Source organism: Loxodonta africana, chromosome 8, assembly GCF_030014295.1.
Source record: "Loxodonta africana isolate mLoxAfr1 chromosome 8, mLoxAfr1.hap2, whole genome shotgun sequence".
Lineage (NCBI taxonomy): Eukaryota > Metazoa > Chordata > Mammalia > Proboscidea > Elephantidae > Loxodonta > Loxodonta africana.
In genome coordinates this window covers 64,365,691-64,387,731 of record NC_087349.1, presented here as the reverse complement: position 1 = coordinate 64,387,731, position 22,041 = coordinate 64,365,691, and the positions used below count along the sequence as shown (strand labels likewise).

At 42.3% G+C, this 22,041-nt stretch overlaps 2 protein-coding genes across 3 annotated transcripts in view; one reads left to right on the top strand and one right to left on the bottom strand.

Annotated features, from left to right (window-relative positions):
- Positions 1-980: 980 nt before the first annotated feature.
- Positions 981-13,338, bottom strand: PEG10 (paternally expressed 10). The gene is given in 3 exon segments (XM_064289991.1): positions 981-6,385; positions 6,388-7,568; positions 13,176-13,338. Coding segments are annotated over 2 exon segments (2,052 nt in total). The 5' UTR covers positions 7,286-7,568; positions 13,176-13,338; the 3' UTR covers positions 981-5,231.
- Positions 13,339-13,512: 174 nt separating this feature from the next.
- The window catches only part of SGCE (sarcoglycan epsilon), an 80,781-nt gene continuing 72,252 nt past the window's right edge, over positions 13,513-22,041 (top strand). Inside the window, exon 1 of one of the 2 annotated variants that reach the window (XM_064289990.1) lies at positions 13,513-13,764. In XM_064289990.1, coding sequence (XP_064146060.1) covers positions 13,656-13,764 — 109 coding nt within the window. In that variant the 5' untranslated portion in view covers positions 13,513-13,655. The remainder of the gene's footprint in view (positions 13,765-22,041) is intronic. The other variant, XM_064289989.1, reaches the window with a different exon arrangement.

Genomic DNA, 22,041 nt, shown 5'->3' with positions numbered 1-22,041 from the left:
AGGGTAATCTGCTCCCAAAGAGATTGGGTTTAGTTGTGTGTTTTCACTGCTAGCCACAGGTCTTTCCATCGTCACCTTCTTCCGTATACCCTTCCCAATAAGCCACATTTTTGTGACCTCCTCCCCTGTCACATGAACCCTTTGACAATGGCATGCTATTGAGTTCCGTTTTTAGATTTTCTATATGCAACAATTATTCCACAACTCTGATCAATGCCATTATGTTTTAAAATCTGGTAGGATGTGTGCGTCATGAACACCATTTGCTATTTTTTTCTTCCAGATGAATTTCACTGTCACGCTGATATTGTTTTAGTATTGTTATAAAAAACCTGCAGGTTGATTTCTCACAGATCTTTTATGTCATTTGGTTTTCCCCGACAGCTCTTCTCTGTATTTTTTCTCCTAATGTTCTATAATTTTCTATTAATGAACTCAAAGTAAAATCGTATATAACAAAGTTTGTTATTGCCTTATGTTAGCAGTCATTATTATTGTGTGCCTTTATATTGTATGTCAAAGTTTTGCAGCTGGGGTAATTCAGCTGATTTCCTGGAATATTCTAAGTATACAATGGCATTACTCCATCTCTGGGGTATCCGGTGTGTCTGGGTATGTAATTGATACTGGGTGGCTTGATTGACGTATCTTTTAAAGCATCCCCCATCCTCTATCTTCCCCCAGTCCTCCCCTCACATCTTCTAGCCCCCACTCTCCTCAACCCTTCACCCTTAGCTCCCATCTTTCTCCCCCTACATCCTCCCCAACACCTCTCAGCTCCCACTCTCTTCATCCCCCACCCACCAGTTCCCACTCTCTCCTCTCCTCCCCCATCTCCCACCCTTTCATCCTCCATTCTCCTGCCCTCTTCACCCCCCTCATCCCCCACCTCATGTTCCCTTTATCCCCCCACCTCCCATCCTACCCACCCCTCCACCCAGTTCCCTTGATGCCGGTGGACGCAAATGATCAGGACACAGTTTGCACTTAACCACTAAATCTTTATTAATTGAATTTGTATTACATCATAACACAATACAATTATTAGTAAGTAGAGAGAAATATTAGTAAGTAGAGAGAAATACTGAGTAAAGAGAATACGGCAATTAAAAGAGTACAATTTGAAGGGTGTGGGGACAGGAAGAGGGTAATGGGGTAAGGTAGGAGGTAAAGGGGTAGGGAAGAAGTGAAGAGGTAGGGAGAAGAGCCAGGGCTGAGGAGGGGGGCTACTGATAGGACCAAAAACAAGGATGCTTATTCATCACTTCCATGAGTAATTACCAACCCTCATTATCAATGTCATTCTAGCAACAATTTCTCAAAGGGCACCAATCTATGCTGTGATTTTCTTTCCAAAATTTTTGCTCATGACCCTCAATCACTGGAGTCAATACCCAGGGGAAAGAGGTCTCTATTAATTTCTTTATCCAATCACCTTCTAACTTTCTTTCACTGGGTTTTTTTTCCACATCCAATTAGTCCTAAGTAGGTTGATCTCCCCACCGTTCCTTCTGCATTCACTTGAAATCTTTAAGGGTAACAATTACAGGGTAAAGGGTCACAAATAGATACACAAGTCTAATTATAGAGATACCGAATAGATAATATAATATTATTCTAACTTTCTAATTAATCCCACCCACTTAAGATTACTTAATAGTCCCTCCCACCACTAAAGTACTTATGATTATATATCCCCTACTACTTAAACTGAACTGATTACATAAAGAAATAATAAACAATGCAAGTTTCCACAGACCATTTTGATAGCGTTCTACAATCTCAAACAACAAAGAACTTTCTATCCCACCAGATGTGTCCTCTCTTTAGATGAAAATGTAACATGGTTCCCTCTCAGGGTTCTTCCTTTCTGCAGGTGGTCCGTCTCTGGCCAGGTCTTTCCAGTAAAGTGTTCTCTGTTGACAGTCTTGGAACGGTATCTGATGTGAGATGTCCGTGGTGGATGACAACCCGGTCAGTTCAGGAGCCCGAGGTACCTGCAAACTTAAAAGAGAAATCCAGACCGCACCACATAGATGTGCCCTTATTTTGTGAGCCTCTCATGATTTAATCAAACTATATTCACAGGTTTCCAGCATCTAATACCTCATTGCTCAAACTAAACTGACCCTTCATAAAGGTATGTAAAACTTTCTGTTTCAATATCCTAGCACGATGATCTTAGCTAGCTCTCTCCAGACTTACCTAACAATGAGAGCTGTTGTATCTTCTTTATCCTTCTTGGTTTCATTAATTAACACTGAAAATTTAGGCCAAAAGTCAATCAGTTTTGCCAGTTTGTTTCCAAGAATCGACTACTGGCTTCACTTAGTAATTCTGATGTTTTGATTTATCTCTTGTGCTTTTACTTTGCTCCCTTTTTAAACTTCTTTAGATAGAGATTTAATTCCCTTGCTTTTTTCTTTCTTATGAAAAAAGGCATTTTGTTGGGAAATGCCAGAAAATTTTTTAAAGAATCCAATTAACTTAAATTGATAAGTAACTTAATTTGATCAATAAATCAACTGAATGAAAGGAAACTTATTCAAATTCAGATACTAAACTACAATAAATTTGAGATTACTTATCCTTAACATCTATGTTAATAAAGAGAGTATATATCGGAATAGAGCATAGTACACACTGCCAAGAAGTAAGTCACAAGCTTTAGTAAACAGCCAAACTTGCGTCAGGGACTTTGTCAGTGAGTTGTAAACCCACACCAGCATGCTCTCCCTGACCATCTTTGTCATTGGTCAACGTCTCCAGACTTTTGCTTGCAGTGGTGGCAAATGTCCGTGTGCACATGCCAGGGCTGCAGATAATGGCCCATTTCTAGGCCCTCTGCAGCTTGAAGAGCAATTGGTAACTGTAAATTTGACACAGAACTTGATTTCAAATGTATGGAGGATGGACTGGTATCTGAGGTAAAATGAAGTGTCGCTTCAAAAAAGTCCAGAAGCACAAATGCACCATCTTCAAAGTAATTACATTAAAACATGCGTGACTGACAAGCTTTCAAAGAAAATGCTATTTTGGATCAAATAAGTAGCCAATTAGGTATCTTCCTTGAAACTATAGTCCTTTCGTGTGATTTTTAGAAGTCCAATCAATAAAACTGAAATGATGTTAAAACTAAAGGATGAAAATGAACAGGATGAATATACTCCAGTTTACAGGAGCCTCTCCTTCACAGTGTTTTAAGAGTTCACAGTAAAGAAACATATTACACTACATTACTTACCATTGTCACGAAAATCAAACAGTACTTTGCTATTCAGTGGAAATAAATTTTGAAAGCATAGTCATTTTTAAACACTGTGAAAGGACACTACTAACCTACAGCTAAAGATTTTAAGTATTTTAACATGCAAGAATAAGGGTGGGTGGTAATGAAAAACGTGAAGGACAATGCTGATGGAAAATGAGACTTCACCGTTAAGACTCCACTTCATGTTAGGCAATTTGAAATATACACCAAGTTGTTTTCTGCTGCTCAAACTGTGTTTTGGCAATTGGAGATGTGCGTGTTGAAACACATGCTCCTTGAAGCCTGCCTTTTTCTTCTCTGTGCGTGGCCGCAAAATGGAGTCTCAGCAACCAAGGCAGGAAGGATGACACAAATCCTGCAGCAGGGTTAATGGCAGTAGTAAAGAATTAAACAGAAAGAGAAATTAGACAAACAGTTCAAGGTAGTAGCAAGGGACCAGGCTAAAAGAAGTCAGGCAGTCCCAGGTTAGCACAAAGCATCCAAAGTGATACCAGCGGTTATCACTGGATTGAGGACAACATTGTGTTGTCTGTTGCTTTGAGTTGTTTTCAGAGGCCTTTCATCCATTGGCAGCTTGATTTTGGCTCCATCCCCTGGGCGGCGGGGGGGATCTTTTCCATTAAGTAGACTCTGATTCCTTTGCAGTGGTTATCCAGGAAGGTCAGGCCATCCAGTGGATTCGAAATTCACCAAGGAAGTCCATATTCTTAAGACAGTGTCAGGTGTCCTAACTTACTTTTCTTCAGAGATCCCTCCCAGGCATAGGAGTGTGGGTCTAGGTGCTAAAGTCATTTCCCCTCTCTAAGCATCCAAATGCTTAGATGCTACAGTCTAGTGAGGGGACTGATGATGAAAAGCCCAGATGAATATGAGAGCAGAGACATGGACAGATGCTTCCAAGACCGTCAGGTGGTAGCTTTTTCAGCTAATTAACAATGCTCAGGAACAATCTTTCTGAACCATCAGGACAAGTTGGTAACATTAACTCAGAGTACTTTTTAAGAGTTGGGTTTGGGATTTGGGAGTCCTTTTGACTTGCTACTCTTAGCCCGGGTATATGATGAAGAGGTGGGCACACATTTCACAAACATCTAACACACCTGGAGTCACCAATAGTCTCTGGTTACCAGGTTTAATGTTTTGTGAGAGCCATTACTGGCATGATGATGGCAAGGTGTGGTGAGAAAGCCAGAGTTCTTGGGTATACATGATTTGCACCAGATGTGAAGGCACACTCTTACCACACAATAATTCATCTGAGAGGGCACTTCCTTCTACAGGCCTGAGGTGTTACATGTGGCAGGGTTTTGCCTGCTCCTGGGAGAACCAGTCGAGTTGCTGCTCCTTGAGAATTAATGGGACCATGAAAGTGGAGTTTGAAGTTGGTGAAGTTTCTAAGGGTGCAGCAAGAGGGTCACGGAAGCCGTTTCATACTGCACCAATGATTGTGGCTTCCTTGATAAGGCGTCGGTACTCCAGAAATGTGTGGAGAGTACCGAGACTACGAGAAATGTCATGTCCTCCTCCTCTTTCCTCCCCCTCCACAAAAAAGAAACAAGATGGCATTTCCTCTGTTTGCATCAGCTTCTCTGTAAATGTTTAACAGGGAATCTGGTAGCCTGCAATTCGGATGGTGACAAAGGGGTTTCAGCAAGTAAAGCCCAGGCTGGCTTCCAGGATTCACTGGAAAGTAAACTTTTTAAAGTATTTCAGTGAGCTTGGCAGTCAAGGTAGAAAACTGAGAGATACTTTGTTGGTAAACGTTGCTCCCAGCAAGTATTTGGTGTTTCAGGGTGTGTGCCAGTCCAGGTAGCCTTGACCTTCTGTAGCTGTTTCAGAGAAAATGTGCCTCAGGTTTGGCCTGAAGGTACTATAGTCCAATTCAGCACACAGTCAGTGGTTGAGAAGCTTAACAGGAATAAATCTTGAGGGTAGAGATTCTGAAGGACATGACAAGTATTTACATGGTACTGTAATGTGGTGGTGGCGGTGGCGGCGGTGGTGGTGGTGGTGGCGGGTACTGAGGTACCGGAGGCTGGCGATACCAGTGTGGATTCCAAGTGATCATAACAGGTACATATAAAGACCGCCCATGCCCATCTCTTCCCACTGGGTACCAGGCGAATCCTACTGGGTAGGTCGGGTACGTCGCATAGGTGGGGTAAGCTTGGTATGCAGGTACCTGTGGTACATATTCAACATATGATGCCAGGTGAGCTTGGTCATCTAAATTTGGAATGGATAGTCGAGGATACTGATTCTGGATGGTGAAATTGTTGGGAGCTCGACAATCGTAAGAAACTTGCAGCTTCCATCCCCTTTTCACTTGGAGAACTTGGGCTCCATTTGGTGCAATGGTTGGAATAATTAGCCCATCTTTCACATTTCTTGCCACAAAATCTCGAAGAGCAGCCATTTCAGGTTCGGACAGTGAGTAAATATGTCCACTTGGAATGCTGTGTGCTCCTGGTATCATGTCTACACTGCAGTCAGCCATGTGGTTGTCTGGGTAAACGTTTTGATCTACTGGAGTGTACACATTCTGGACATAATAATACCTCACTGGTTGGTAAACTCTGTATCCATCTACCGGATAGTAAACTGATGGCTGTGGTGGTGGTGGGGGCGATGGTGGCAGTGGACAATACATCCGGCAGTGGTATCGGCAATATTCAGAATCAAAGACGATTGATTGGGTGCTCCATGTAATGTTGGGATCATGTGTGCCCAGCCAGCGGACCCCTAGGACGATGGGGAAGAATGGAGACTGCGTCACATCGAATGACAGCACTTCGCGGTGATCTCCCAGGTCAACTATCAGGTCATGTGTTTCGTGAACCACTGGGCCCGATGCTATGGGGCGGCCATCAATTGCTTCTACAAGTATCGGCCAATCCTTTACTCGCAGAGGAATTCCATTTTGGGCAACATATTCGTGATCAATGAAGTTGCCAGAAGCACCAGAATCAATCATGGCTCGGACAAACAGGGTGTGTCTGCCCGGAATATGAATCTGGAGCATCACTTGCAAGTGTGGAGTTGAAATTTCATTTCGTGGGGACCTTATTCTTTCTGGCCCGGTCGCTGATGGTCCCTCTACAGCGGGGCCGGGGCGTTTCCCGCCGGTGAAGCCTTTGAGGCCTTGGCAGGACAGCTGTCGGCGTAGTGACCTCCTGTTCCACAGTAGAGACAGAGGTTCAGCTTTCTGCGCCTTTCTTTTTCTTCCTGGGTCAGGCGCATACGGGCACCTCCCACAGGCTCGGTTGGATCTACCTGGTGGTGGCCTGAAGTGTGAGGCATCATCAGCGCACGGGGCGGGGAGCGTGGCTTCCAAGCCGCAGCCGCTCTGGCCAGCCTTCTCTCAATGTGGATGCACTGGCTGATCAGTGCAGACAGTGACTTGGCAACTTCCAGGCGGGAGAGCTCCTCCTGAATGTGGTCACTGAGGCCCTCGTGGTACTGGTCAATCAGTGCAGGCTCGTTCCAATCCAGGTCCTGGGCAATCATCTGGAAAGCGTTGGAATAGTCGATGACAGACCCCATGCCTTGGCGCAGACGTCGGATCTTGCGCTTGGCAGCCTCTCGCCTCTGAGGGTCTTCAAAGATGTGCTTCATTTCTATCATAAAGGCTGGGTAGTTGTGCATCAGGTAATTGGATCGCTCCAGCTTTGCAGAGGCCCAGCGGGCAGCACGGCCTGTCATCATGCTGGTCACGAAGCAGACGCGGACGCGATCCACTGAGAAATCTCTGGTGCTCTTTTCCATAAAGTGCTGGCACTGGGCCATGAAAGGAGCCAACGTGTCAGGGTTGCCGTCAAACTTCTCGGGTAGGTCATCGGGGCACTCTTCCTCACAGGGAGGAGGTGGGGCAGCAGCTGCTGCAGCCCCACAGAGCTCGAGGTCATCCTCTTCAGCCTGAGGGGTGGGCTCCACCTGCTCGCGCAGAGAAGTATTCTCCTCTGTGAGCTTCTGCACCTGGTTCTGCAGGTTGCTGTTCTCCTCAGATTGCTTCATGACCTTCTCTCTTAGGGAACTGATCTCCTCAGAGAGATCGTCTCTCTTTCGCTCTCCCAGGTTGGGGTTGTACTGGCCCCTTCGGCTGCTGTGTTTGGAGGAGGAGGAGGAGGGGTGGTGGGGGGGAGGCGGAGGAGGAGGAGGTGGGCAGTCGGGCCCCAGGTTGAAAGTTGGGGTGGGAGGAGACCTCCCAGGTATAGCTTCACTCCTGTGGAATTGGAGGCCTGGCTCCTGGCCACTTCTTCCACCCTTCCTTCTTTTTGTTTTCAAAAGCCGTTTACTCCTATAAATGAAAATAAAAGCATAAACTTGACATGTCCATTCAAAGCAGCAAACTATAAAAGATTTATTATTTAAAATATCTCTTTGCTCTACTTGCTTACATTAATTAAAAAAAAAAGAGAGAAAGAAGTTAATCAATTAGGACAACAGGTAACAAAAAGCACTTTACTTTTTTGATATTCAAGTACCCCTTTTCCTCCTCAAAAGTCACCTGTTCATATGGTTCAACAAGACATAACTATATTAACAGCACCCTTACCTTCATGAGCTATAAAAAGAATGCTGAGATACACACCAAACTTTTGCATAGAGCAAGAAAAGCAAGGAACTTTCAAGGCAAGTATGAATAAATCACACAGAATAGAACCAAAATGATAACTTTGTTATTTAGAGAAGTTAGGTGAAAAATTGCTAATATTCCAACCAATAGGCAACACCCAAAAAAGAGTTGGGAGAGTATTAAAATCACAATACTAGTAGTCATCAGCCTTGGAGGGGGGCAGAAGGGGCATGGGGGTGGGGGGGGCAGGGGGCATCTGGCACAACCCTGGTCCACCTCTACAGAGTTATCAAAACGAAACAACCACCACCAATCACAAAAACTGCGCTTAGGATGATTGTTTTAAATTTCCAATGATCTCTTAATGAGCCTCAAATTCTCATATTTGGGAAACTCTAGGAGTGTGCTCAAAAATTCAAACAAAGTTTAAGAACATAAAATATAAAAAGCAGGATAGGTGGGCTAGCCTGGTTCCCTAGCCCTTAGTAGTCCATTCAGACAAAGATTAACACCAAATAAATTATATACGATAAAGCAAAAAAACCCAAACATTGTTATTAAGAAAAGTTGGGTGAAAAATACCTGTTATCACAACCAACAGGGAACCAAAAAAAAAGGGGGGGAGGGGGTAATAAAACACAATGCCTATAATCATCAGCCCTAGAGAGAAGAGCCCCTCCTCCCCTTTCCCAACACCCCTTCCACTTAATTACTTTAATAACTTAGGCTACAAACACAATGAATGATTGACATTCAAGATAAAATAATCAAGTCTAGGAAAATTAGAACACACAATTAACACATCATAACCTGTGACATTTAGTCTCATTTCCAACTCTTTAAAAACCACTGTATTGGTAACACTTGCAAAGGAAGGTCATAAAACAATACAATTTTTATTTCTTAAATTAAGAATCCTAATGTCCCATTAAAAACAACGAATAAGCACAGTCCAAGTCACTAATGTGTCACTTCTGTCATGTAGACATTTTAATACATTCAAAACACAGTGTCAAACTTCTGAAAAGGCAATCACAACATGTCCAGGAGCAGCCTGTCCCAGGTCAGGAAGGTCAACATACATGTCAATCACAGCCACCAGATGGGGGTAGGGCTTTATTCCGGTCCAGGCCTGATGGTTTGACCATGGGCAAAAAACAATGATGCATCAGAGATAATAATACACTAGGAAATCAGCAAATAATTTCTATATTGTTTGGGGAAACAAAAGATCAATAAGTGTTAAAAATTCAAATGCCTTTGATGTATCAGAAAGTAATTTAACACTGAGAAGAAACTTAGGTTAAGATAATACGGACGGGCTTCAACTATGTAATTCAGGGATACGTGCCCCCACCAAAGACATTCTTTTTTTTTTTTTTTTATTTAAATATAGTGCTGGTCAAACAAATTCAGGGCCTTCAAGGTCACCAGTTTGAAACCCCTGGTATTTACCAATTATTGGGCAGCACAGCCCCACCTGGGGTTTTGTAATTTTGAGGTGGGACACTTCTAAGTCCTAAAAGATATAACGGCCCAGAGCAATTTAACTATTAGAAGTAATAGGTAACAAGGCATTACAACTGTAAATAAAGTTTAAAAACATTTAAACAGCACTCGGCAAGGGTTGGTGGCGGGGCGGGGGGGGGGGGGACTAGGAGCATTTTGATTGGAGTTACAGAACTATGGCTCCTTAAACTCCTTTTTTTTAGTAGTGGCTGGATTGGGGAGATGGGGTCAAGAAGCCCCATTCCTGAAAATTTAAAGGACACACAACATAAAGCTAAGCTACCTGGGACAGATGCCATGTTTCATATGATAAAGATTTCAATTTTAGTTTTATGGTAATTAAACATTTGAATAATCTTTCCTTCTTCACAAAAAATTCTCCAGACAATGACTTCTACAAACTTCTATTCCCCACACATATCAAAAAACAGCAGCAGCCAAAAATTCCCATGCATGTGCATAATGTCCCATTAGGAAATAACATTTTATTAAGAAAATAACATTTCATTAAGCAGGTATTAGTTTTCCATTTTCACACACTGTCCACATTTCTTTGAGTATTATGTATACTGTTGTGAAATGCAAATTCTATTAATATCTGCATGTTTTGCCATTGTTTTGGGCCTCTTTAAAATACAGATAAATAATTTCCACAGAGGAGGGGCTCAGGGCCCTTAAAGAGGGGCTGGAGGCTTGCTTAAAGCTGTTGTTATGGTAAACACATGATTTCTGTAGATTATATAATTCTTGGGGGTGGCTGGGGGAATGACAGAGATTTTGGGGAGCTAAGGTCTCCAGTTCCCCCCTTACAAAGGTTCTGGCTCATGGTATTTAATTTATGAAGCCAGATTTTGAAGTTTCTTCACTCAGTTAGAAAAAGAATTTTTAAGCGGTGCATCTGACTGGCAGTAAGTTATGAATTTTGTTTATACAGATGGGGCAGGCTTTAATAATGCCAGTGAAAACACCCACTCTATATTTTGTAATGTAACCACTTTACATTACACAAAATTTACATAAGCCACTTGCCAAAAATTTAAATTAGCTTTTCCTTTCTATTAGAAAAGCAAGCTATCTTGAATAACTTCACTTGTAATTGTTTTATATTTAACTATAATTATAATATATCATAATTAATTACATAATTACAATTAATTTTTTATATAATTAAAGTTTACATTATTGGAGTTTAAAAATGCATAATTTTTTTTAAAGATCCTGGTAAATGTGAGATAAGGCGAGCAAGGCAACCCAGGACAGCAAAACACCTCACAAAATACACATGAGCAAGAAACTATAAAACACCAGCAGATACCAAGCAAGACACCAAATAAAAGTTTCCTCTGGTCACTTAACACGTTTTTAGTGAATGCCTACCATGTGCCAAGGACACTTTATTGTCTGCAAGGCAAGTTAGCCAGGGCTAATTCCTTACAAGTTTAAAGAAAAAAAAAAAAAACAACTTCTTAGGCAACACCTCATCTTCACACTCGCTCAGAAGCCAAGCCAGCAACACCAAGGCACTACTTTATAAAACGCCTTTAACACATAGTTCACGTTGTTCCTTATTTTGTATCCACCGAAGCATAAAATTCCATTAGGTCTCACCACGAAGATCCACTAGTGTCTCAAATAAAAAACACCTTAAAAGTAAATTATTTTAAAAATTGTTTCTCACTTGGGAGTAGTGAAAAACATTGGACTGCACAGCCTCGAGGGGCATGCAAGCTTAGAAGTGCCCTTCATGACCATCATTAGTTTAAATTGTGAGATTATGCTATTTAATATACGCAAAGCATTTATAAAAAGAAATTTATAAGTGTCAGATAATTATTATCGTTGTTAATTATTATTCATATACTTATTAGACACTATCGGATAAAAAGCAAAAACAGCGCCGCAGAGAAACAGCAGGAGGGCGGGGCTGCGCAGCCAGTCTCAGGCAGCAGAAGGTGCGCATGAGCACAAGAGGGAGGTAGGACCCGGGGGGAGGGGCCAGGGGCTCACTCTGCGTAGGCGGGTTCTGGGGAGGCGGGGCTGCAGGCCCGCTCAAAGGAGGCAGGCTCAGGGAGGGGCCAGGCCCCGGAGAGGCGGGGCCTGGGCTGGCCAGTTCAGAGGAGGAGGGGCCCAGGGAGGACCAAGTGGAGAGGCTGGGTCTGGGCAGACCACCTCAGAGGAGGCGGGCTTTGAGGCGGGGCCTGGGTAGGCGGGCTCCAAGGAGCCAAAGTGGGCGGGGGGCCTGGGAGGCGGGCTCCAAGGAGCCAAAGTGGGCGGGGGTCCGGGAGGCGGGGCCTGGGGAAGCGCGCTCTGGGAAGGCGCGCTGCAGAGGAGGCGCGCTTGGAGTAGGCGCTCCGAGAGCGAGGCGCTAAGTGCGCCCTGAGCAGAAGCTGCAGAGAAGGTGCGCTAGGGTGGGTGGGGCGGGTCTGAGACTGGCTGCTGAGGGCTGCAGAGTATCTGCTGGCCACTCCCAGGGCCCCCCCTCCCAAAAACCCTCCCACCAGGCTCGGACGGTCAGATTCATTTCTTGCTGCAAGAGCAATCACCCCCACATCTATTTCCATCCTTCAATACTCGCCAAACCAACAGTTTTCACAAACTGTTGCTGAACCCCAATCCGCACTAACAGCTAGCACAAGTATAACCGCCACTTCAGTCAAGCTCGACGAGGCAGGCAGCCCGCTCTGCCACTGCCAAAAGATTCCCTTTTACACTCAAGTCAGAGCCCCTTCATTCCACTGCTATAGCAGGAATGCTGCGGACAGAATGTTAAGCAGTATTTTTTGCCCGGGGCTCCATTTTATCTAATAGCACCAGCATGCAGAGAATCATCCCGCAAAATTATATAGTGGGAGCCATTCCAAAAAGGTGTGTTAGAAACAAAGGGTGGGGTCCCTCTCTAAGACAATCTCATCCTGCTGCTCAGCGTCCCTCTACGGCTAGTTTATTGGTAGCGCATATCAGCCTGCAGTTTGTGTGCCTCTGCAGCTATCATTCTGTAGCATTTTAGGTGATCGTTCAGCAGCTTATGTACCGCTGCAGTTCATACGATTTGTAGCGCAATGAAGCGCTCACTCTTCTATTTTTGTAGCGTTTTCGTAGTGCAAAATTTTTGCAACTCAGGGTTTGTAGCGCATTTAAAGCGCAAATCAGTCTTAAGTCTGCAGCTCAAGTATCTCTGCAGTTCATACTGGTTTGTAGCGCAACTGAAGCGCTTTTGTAGCAAATCAGTTATATTCTTTTGCAGCTTTTAATAGTTTGTAGCGCATTGAAGCGCCCATGAGTCTGTAGCGCATTGGAAGCGCCCATGAGTCTGTAGCGCATTGGAAGCGCCCATCAGTCTGTAGCGCATTGGAAGCGCCCATCAGTCTGTAGCGCATTGGAAGCGCCAACAGTCTGTAGTAGCGCACTGGAGGCGCCCATCAATCTATAGCGCACTGGAGGCGCCCATCAATCTTTAGCGCACTGGAGGCGCCCATCAATCTTTAGCGCACTGGAGGCGCCCATCAGTTTGTAGCGCACTGAAGCGCCTATTAGTTTGTAGCGCATTTGTAGAGCAATTCGGTCTGTAGCTCATGTTCGTCTGCAGCTCATGTCTGTTTGCAGCTCATGTCTGTCTACAGCCGGTATCTAGACTTGGGTCACGGAAACCAAAGTCTTGAAGGCTTAGTTTCCCCATTTTACTTTGTGGTACTGCCGTGAAGGCGTGACAAGGTTTGCGTGGAGACATTCAGGGGCGCTACTCCATCTCCCGCAGCTCCCGATAAGAACGGGGGAATGAATGTGATCTTAAAAATAAAAACATCCTCACCGCATACTCACCACGCGAGGAACCCTCTGCGAAGACGGGAAGGACGGATCCCACACCAGTGCCAGGCGTGGGCTCCGCTGGGTGCTCTGCAGCCCGGAGTGGCTCCGGACGCGAGCCCGCTCAGCGGACCTTTCGCGAGGCTCGGTGGACCTTTTCCGCAGTTCTTCCCGGAGAGCAGTCAGGTTTCTTCGACACACACCAACCGAAGTTGAAGCGCGTGTACCGGGAGAGCCGGCTAGGTGCCTTATATAGGCTGAACTGAGGTGGGGGGCGCCAAATCCCAGCGTGCTTAGCGGATAGGGGGGCGAAGGGGGGTGGAGGCGGGGGAGTGGGGGAGGGGGTGATGGTCACGCTACAGTGGCCCACCGCTAGAGGGAGTAAGGGATCAGGGAGGGGGTGCAGAATGCTGATGCTGAACTGGCCAAGCTGGAAGGAAAGAAGAAAGGGAGGGGAGGGAAGAATCGAGGACGGACGGCCTAGCCAGGCCAAGAATGCAATTGCCCCGGTGGTGGGAGCTGGGAGACCCTTGTGCTTGGACGGGACAGGGTCGGGGGACACGGAGGATGAGCCCCACGACCACTGGCACCTTCTTGCTGACAGGTTAGTGGCCCGCGCGCGACGGAAGGTTCTGAGGGCAATAGGCCGCTGCCTCCCCTCCCCCGCCCTGGTTCTGGGTACTTGGGCGCGCCTTCTGGGTGCCAGCCCCTCTTGCTACCCCGACCCCACTGCACCCGTTTACCAAGACCCTGCTTCCTGGACCCTCAGAGTTGACCCCTAGTCTTTTCTTTTTCTCTTTGACCCCCCCCGCGCCCCTCCCCACCCAGCGAACACAAAAATTCCACCTTTAATTTCTATCCCCAACACCATTCCTCGTTGCCCCGCTGGAGACCACTCCCGAGGCCTGCAGCAGAAAATTGGGGCGTCATTTTCCAATTTTTTCCAATTTCTTGCGGGGCAGTTACTCTGCGATCGGGGCTTTGTGGCTCCGAGGCGAGCTGTGGGAAATGGGTGTCAAGCTGCGTCCCCCTTTACCCAAACGTGTTTTTCCTTTTGTTGAATCCGATCCGGAGAGAACACTAAAATGTGACAAATGAAACCCCTTATTCCTTTCTCTTCCTAAGCGCATTTCTCGGAGGCGGAAATCCACCGTTTTTCTTAGGTTTTACGGAGTAGGGAACCGGAATCCAGAAATGCTGGGAGGTAAACGACGTTCAGGTCAGGGTTAACCTCGGCTGGGGGTCAGAGACGCTGCAGACAGCATCGTTTTCCCCACCAAGTACACTATTTAGAGAAAGCAAAAACAATTAGAAACAGCTGTGGCTGTCTCCAAAGTGGTTGGCGGGCTTCGGAGGCTCCCAGCTCCAAGCTTTTGGTCGTGATTACGAGATTTACGCAGAGACCTCGCTCTCCCTGCAACGTTACATTTTTCCAAAATTGTAGGGTGAAAGAATGCATTTAGTCACGGTAACCGCCCGTCTAATCCTTTCAAGAGCTTTGCTGAGATTCGGCTACATGTATTTGCGTGTATTTATAGATATAAACACATATATTTTATGTGAGGGACAATTGCCATGGGTTGTAAGACTCAAATACTGATGAGGAAGATGCTAAAAGCACTTAACAGGCATTTCCATTTATGCGCCTCAAAGTGTTAGGCGCTGAGAAAACTGACAATCTGTTGATAATCTTGGTAAAAGAAGTTTAAGTTAAAATGGAAAACCAAATTGTCTATAGTTGAGTGAGGGTCCTGGAACACGGATGAAACACTTTCGTGTTTGAAGGCTGAAACTGAGCATATTTTAGGGACTTACTACATATTATTTTATACATAGAGGATAAAGAAGAATTTGACTCATTGTAGGTAATGACAGAGTGGCGGGGATCGCACTTAAAGCGTGCCTTTTAAGGAATAAACAAAACTATAGCACATTTTTAGTTGAGAGTTTACTTTTTATTAGAAATAAAAATAAAAAATATGAATGAATGAAGTGCATATTTCCAGCAATGAAAGACATTTTTCCTGTGAAGTTGGGTGAACACAATTACAATTTTTACAAGTGCCTTTTAATCTTTAGGATGGTCACCCTCTTCTGAAAGATGGAATAATTCCAGGATTTTTTATGTATGATAGAGTACAGTTCTGATGACAGGACTGTCAAATCCTCAGCAATTTTTTTTATCCAGAAAAGTTACTTCACCTAGTTAACTGATAGCCTTTTTTTCTAAAAAGTAAGATTTAAAACCAGTGTAGATGAAAAGTAGGGAAAATTCAAATATAAAAATCTATCCCAAGACTTTTAAACAAGTTTGAACAAATTTGATTTTTTAATTTCAAAATGCTAACCAGGCTTTTAAAAAAAAAACTAATTATTTTTGTCACTGTAAAACTAATACTTATTGGTTGTATGAAATTCAGAGGAAAAAAAAAAAAAAACCCCAGAAAGCTGTAAAGAAGAAAATCTTGAACACCCGTAACTTCATCACCCTGATATAACCTCAATAAACATTTGGAGTCTACTTTTTCAGACTTTTTCTCTATGCATGTAAGTGTAATTAAATAATATGTATTTTTTATAGTTAGTATCACATGTATAATTTCTAAAAATAAAAATGGAGTTAAATTCTCCATTATTTTCTTTTCAAGGAGTCTTAAATATAAAAAAAAACATTAAATTTACAGTTTTTTTTAAAAAAGCTAATACTATTCAGTAATTTTCCTATTTTAAATTTTAAGTGAACAGCCCTAATACATGAATATTTTAAAAACAAAATTAAGAAGAATTACCACTGATCTCACTATTCTAACATTCACATAGTTATCATTTTGGTGTACTTCCTTGTGCTTTTTATTCCTCTGCTGTGAAAAAATTTCCACTTTGCTTAGAAATATAATTTTCTAAGAAAAAGAAACATCAATAGATAAGTATTTTAGGTAAAACTTTTTTTGCTTACCTAAAACATCAAAACAATATTAAAAACAAAATTCACATTAAGACAAATCCTTCAGATAACGTTTTTGTGTTATTTAAAACAGCAAAACAACATTAAAAATCAAAACCAAAAACAAAAAACCCATTAATACACAAGAACTTTAGTAAATACTTTTTTGACACTTAATATCATTATTGAATTTTAGATTTTCTCATATGTGCTTGATAAGGGACATTTCTTACTCATTTTGCACATGCTTATAGGCAAACATAAGAGGTGCTGATATACATTATTTTATCAAATAACTGGAATTTGTATTTGGATATTTTATCCACTTTTTATAAGAGTTTGCTATGGATCTGTGAAACTGTTGATTTACCTCATATATTTGGTTTAACTTTTAATGTGGAGGGAAAATCAGTTGTATTTCTAAGCAAAGTGGAATTCGCACTTGTCAAATAATAACTAGACATTCTATTTGGACATTTTACCTGCTTTATGGCAATATGCCAGGCATCTCTCTGAAACGGTTGATTTACCTCATATTTAGCTTAACTTCTAGGATGTTAGGAAAATTGTTTTTCCAAACAAAGTGGAATTTTTACTTGTCAAATAATAACTGGACTTTCTGTTTGAACATTTTATCCATTTTTAATGACAATTTGCTATGGATCTATGAAATTGCTGATAGACCATATGTATTTGGCTTAACTTCTGTTAAGACAGAGACAATATATTTATTTCTAAGCAAAGTAAAATTTTCAGTTGTCAGATAGTAACTGGACTTTATATGGTCTTTTTATCCATTTTTATAGCAGTTTATCATAAATCTAAAAAGCTGTTGATTTACCTCACGTATTTAGCTTAACTTCTAGTGAGATGGACAATTGTATTTTTGAGCAAAGTGAGATTTTCACTTGTCTCACAGACATTGAAAATAGCAAGACAGCACTAGAGAAAACTGATGGTAGGTAGACCGGGAAAGGTAAAGATAACATGCATCTAGTTCCTAACACTAGTTTTACTTTTGAAGAAAATGCAGTAAGCGGAATGCTGAAGTACTGAAGAAACCCTGACTTGTTAGACATTCTCAAGTCAAATATTCAGGTTCTTTGATACCATTAAGTGCACTGTTTACCGATAGTATTTCCTCCAAAATAACCAGCCACTTAGGGATTTTTTTTTTTTCTTTTTTACTAACTGTCTCTACTTCCTCTACCTTACCCCATTTCTTAAAACTTATTATATATTGCCTGTTCCAAACACCGAAATGCAAACTCTATCACTGATCTTCCCACCCACTCTTAGGGTAAAAGCAATTCTAGCTGGGCAGATGCTCTGAGTTTATGTGTCCGTTAGAAATTCTTGGGCCAGAGGAAGAGAGCCCCTTTACTCTTTGCTCCGTTTCAATCCGTAGTTTCACAGAAGTATTGAGATGGTGACATTTTTCTTTCCATCCTTTCCCATCCTTTTTAATGGAGACAAGCAGATGAACAGACAGCAGACGGACAGACATGGACGGACACCCCCCCGCCCAGCCCCGCACATCCAGGCTTTTTCTAAACTTTAGGATCTAGTTCTCCAGTCTGCTATCTCCCCGATTTGCAAAAATATCAACCTTAAAAAAAAAGCAATGAAATTTTCAAAAACGATAAAAAACAAACTGGTGGGCACTAAGGGTCAACAGGGCTTCAATCAACAAGTCTTTCCAAATGAAAAATTTTGGTTGGGATTTTCAGGTTGGCGTTTTAGATAGTCTTGGTGTTCTTCTAGTTACTTAACTGCCTCCAAGCAAAAATCTCTCTAAGCAAAATTCCTAGTGTTTTAAAAAAGTTTAACAATGTAACTATATTAAAGACATTATTCATAAAGAAAAAGGAATCTCTACGTCTGACACAACCGCAAACATTCCCATTGCTGCTCTTCTGTTTTAGTCTGTTTCATGTGCTTACATATATTTACATAGCTGTAATTTTAATATGTTTAATTTTTTTTACACTTCGTTTGAAAAATAAAACGATTCTTGCTTTTAGAGGAACGGTTGTCAAGGCTGCTGAATACTTTGTGTTAACTATTTAGCAGGACTGCTGTGTGAGTGTGAGGCTAGCCGAACCAGCACCTGCCAAGATGTGTGGGCCACTGAGTATGGGTCAGGAAGCGGTCCCTGGTGGAGGGTCACAACCCTTGGCTCTTCTCCTTTTCTTATTCATCATTTTTTATGAATGACTCTGATGGAGATCTAGGAGACTGGTTTTAAAATCCATCGATGACTTGGAAAGGATAGCTCCTAGATGACAGAATTTAGAGTTAACACAGTTTAAATAGGCTGCAATGTTACACTGAAACCAAAAAGATATTTTATAGCAGTAAATGCATCATAATTCATTAGTGTGGAAGGAAGGAGGTGACTTTGTATGGTGGCAATTTTTGTGGAAAAAAGAGGTTAATGTGAACCAGCGACATGATGTCGCTGCAGGAAAAAAAAATTGGATTTAGGCTCTGGTAATAGTATAGTGTCCATATGTCACAAAAATTAATAGTACCCTGCACTAATCAACCACATCTGTAGTATCGTGTCCATTTTTGGCTGTCACATTTAAAGAGAGACACTGACTAATTAGACAACTCGCAGAACAGTCCACAGGGATGGTAAGGGGTCTGGAAATCCTGTCACAGGAGGTATCCTCAAAGGGTCTGCAAGTGTTTAGCTTGAGACGACTAAAAAGTATACATAAACTCTTTTTTGTTTGCTTCTGAAAGCAAAACTGGTATCAGTGGGTGAAAGTTGGAGATGGATTTCAACTGGAGACCTTTCTAATACTTCGTGCAGCCCAGCAAGGGAATGGATTTAACATCTTTACTTGCTCAATATCTTTTAAAATATCAGAAATAGTCTCCTTTATTGCAACAAACATGTAAATTGAAGGCCGTGATAACATTTTAGCGTAGACAGCAAAGATACTTATGACTGAAACATTTTATTTTTTCTGATAAACTGCCTGAAAAGAATAATCCTACATGTTGCAAGTTGATCTCCTACAACTTGAAAATAGCTGCAAAGGGACAATTTAACACAAATCTCTTCCTCTTCTGATTCCGTTCCAAACATACACATTTGAGAAGGAAATCAAACTTTTTTTTTTTTTCCTGCAAAGTATTCTGACCTTAACTTGCTTCCCAGAGTTACTTTTTTCCTGGGGTTTCTTGCTCATGCAGAACAGGCTTCTCTGGCAGGGTGGCCATGGATGCTGGGGTGGGGGGCACAAGGTTAAGGGGTAGCAGGCTGGCCACTGGTGCAGAACAGCCTCCTTGCCTCTTACCCAGGGGAAAATGTGGGGCAGATCTCTTGTCTGCCGTCTCCCACCCCCACCCCCGATCCGTAACAGATTTCCTTGCAATTTACTATTACGGTTTTTAGCTTTTCAATAGCAAAATAAAATCTTTCAATCAAAAGTAGCCTCTGCCCCTTGCTGTCTTTTAACTTCTCTCCGTTTCTGGTTAGTGGGTTTCTGACAGCCTCTGGGGCACATTATTAATGTCTCAAACATGTCTTGGGCCAGATTTTTCTTTCCTCATTTGTCTGCCTGCTGATTGTTTATTTTGATGATCTTATCTAACTTTGAAAATGTAATTGCTCAAAATTAATTTATGGATTATGCATGACTTCCTTCCAAAACCCTTTTTCTGAGGAGTGAAAACTTGTAGCGCTTCTGACTGACAGAAGCTGTTTTCATGCCCGGGTGCCTTGAAAAATTGAGAGGCGAGAGATGTGAAGAAAGGAGAAGAAATTCTTCTGTCATCTTTTCTAACCAAGTTTTTCCTGCTTCTCCCGCTTCTGCCTCTTCTCCCCCACACAGAACTTTCTCTTTCACTTAAATTGTTAGGTCAGGAATAAGGTCACGTTAATTCTGATCATGTGAAGTATATTTTCAATGTTGAACAAGTTTCTCCTCCTTATTTTCTCTATCTTTTATAAAAGTACATGTACTTTTGTGGCATCATAATGTCCCTGGCAACTGGTGGTGGCTCCCATCCCAGGTGTTGAAGATGCCACGGGTGTTCCTGCCTGGCTCATATTTCCAAGAGAGAAATATTCAAAGATGAGTTTTTGGCCCATCAATGCTCCCCTGATCTGCAGGTGGCTGCTTGGAATTGCTTGCTCTTGGTCTTGTGCTTGGGAAATAATCCACAATGTTTCAAATTTAAAACTTAAAGGAGTTACTTTGGGAAATAAAGAGGTAGCCTCAAAACATTAGTTACTGGCATGGTTATTAATGTTATAGCCCTGAAAACATTAAGATAGTAGGAAAAGCTGGGTGGTTGTTTTCTTCTTGGATCCCTTGTAGAATTTTAATCATTCTAATTTCTTTTTTGTATGTTCATCTAAGAAGTAATTATGATGCAATAGCAGTTTAAATGCACTTTATTACCCACAAATCACTCATTTTTAACACATCTTACTTTCTACCTAATTGCCTTGGACTAGTCGGAATTTTATAAGAGATACTCAGCGTTACCGTATTACGGGAATCGCCACGGCCATCTGTTGTGACATAGGCGCGGATTCTTTCTTTTCTAACAGACAAATGAAGCCACTCATTTAAAAAAATGTTTAAGAGTGAGGCAGCGCTGGTGCAAATTCTTTCCTATTCTTTAGCTTTTCAGTCATTCATCTGGTCACCACTTTTATTATTATGGAGATGTGGGGTTCACCGAGAATCTGAAAGAAGAGATCACAGTGAATTTTTCTATAGCAGTTAAAGTGAAGTATTTTAGTTCTCTATTTCTTAAGCTTTAGGCATAGAAGTGAAGTTGATCTTTTTTCTTGAAATGCAAAAGAAAAGAAAAAGTTAGCCCTGCAGCCTGTGGTTTTTCCTTCTTAGCCAATTAGTGCTTCTCACTGTGCAGGAAAATGACATTGAGTTTTCTCTGCTATGAAATTGTTAATCAATATCGCCCCTTTAATGTCTTTCATTTTCAGTAGTCACGCAGGTGATTCTAATCGCAGACCAAGACTGCAGACATGGAAATGGAACAGATTGCTATACGTGTCTACCAAAATCTGAAATTTACATTACTTTTTGTCTAGCCGTTTTACTTCTAGAAGTTTAACTTCCAGATATACTCACGAAAGTGCTCAAAAGACACAGGTGTAAGAATGTTTATTGTAGTATTGATAGTAACAATGAAAAAATAGTGGCCATCTTCATTGATTAATAAATCTTTTACTCATTTATTTACTGGTTGCCGATTGGCTTTGTGTTCCTGTGTTAGATGCTGGAGGATGCACAGTCACAGCGATTGTGGCACTTTTACAGCAGTGGGGTTGACAAAACAAAACAAGAAAATCCAAACTCTTGCTGTGGAGTTGTTTTGAACTCTTAGCCACCCTATAGGACAGGGTAGAACTACCCCATAGAGTTTCCAAGGCTGTAATCTTTAGGGAAGCAGACTGCCATATTTTTCTCCCACTGAACGGCTGGTTGAGTTCGAATGGCCAACATTCTAGTTAGCAGCTGAGCGCTTAACCACTGCGCCACCAGGGTTCCTCAGGTTGACAAGTTTAATCAAATAATCACATACCTTTAGAATTATGACAGGTGCTACAAACACTGAATGAGTGCTTCTAGGTAAGGCGATTTTGGCGTACAGTGAGGTTAGCTTCCCAGAGGAAGTGCTTACATATGCGGGATGAGCAAGTGTTAACTAGGTAAAGAAGAAAGGTGAATAGAGGTAAAAGCAGGAGCTTGTGTGGAGACCCTGGGGCAGGATGGAGCACCACAAATGGGAAGCACAGAAAGAAGCCCAGAGAGATGGGGGCAGAGAGAAGGGGAGAGAGGTAAGAAGTAAGGCTAGAGAGGAAGTCAAGGGGCAAGTTTTGGAGGGCCTGGTAGACCACCTTCAAGAGTTTAATCTTTAAGACCAATGGAAAAGTCCTTGAAAGGG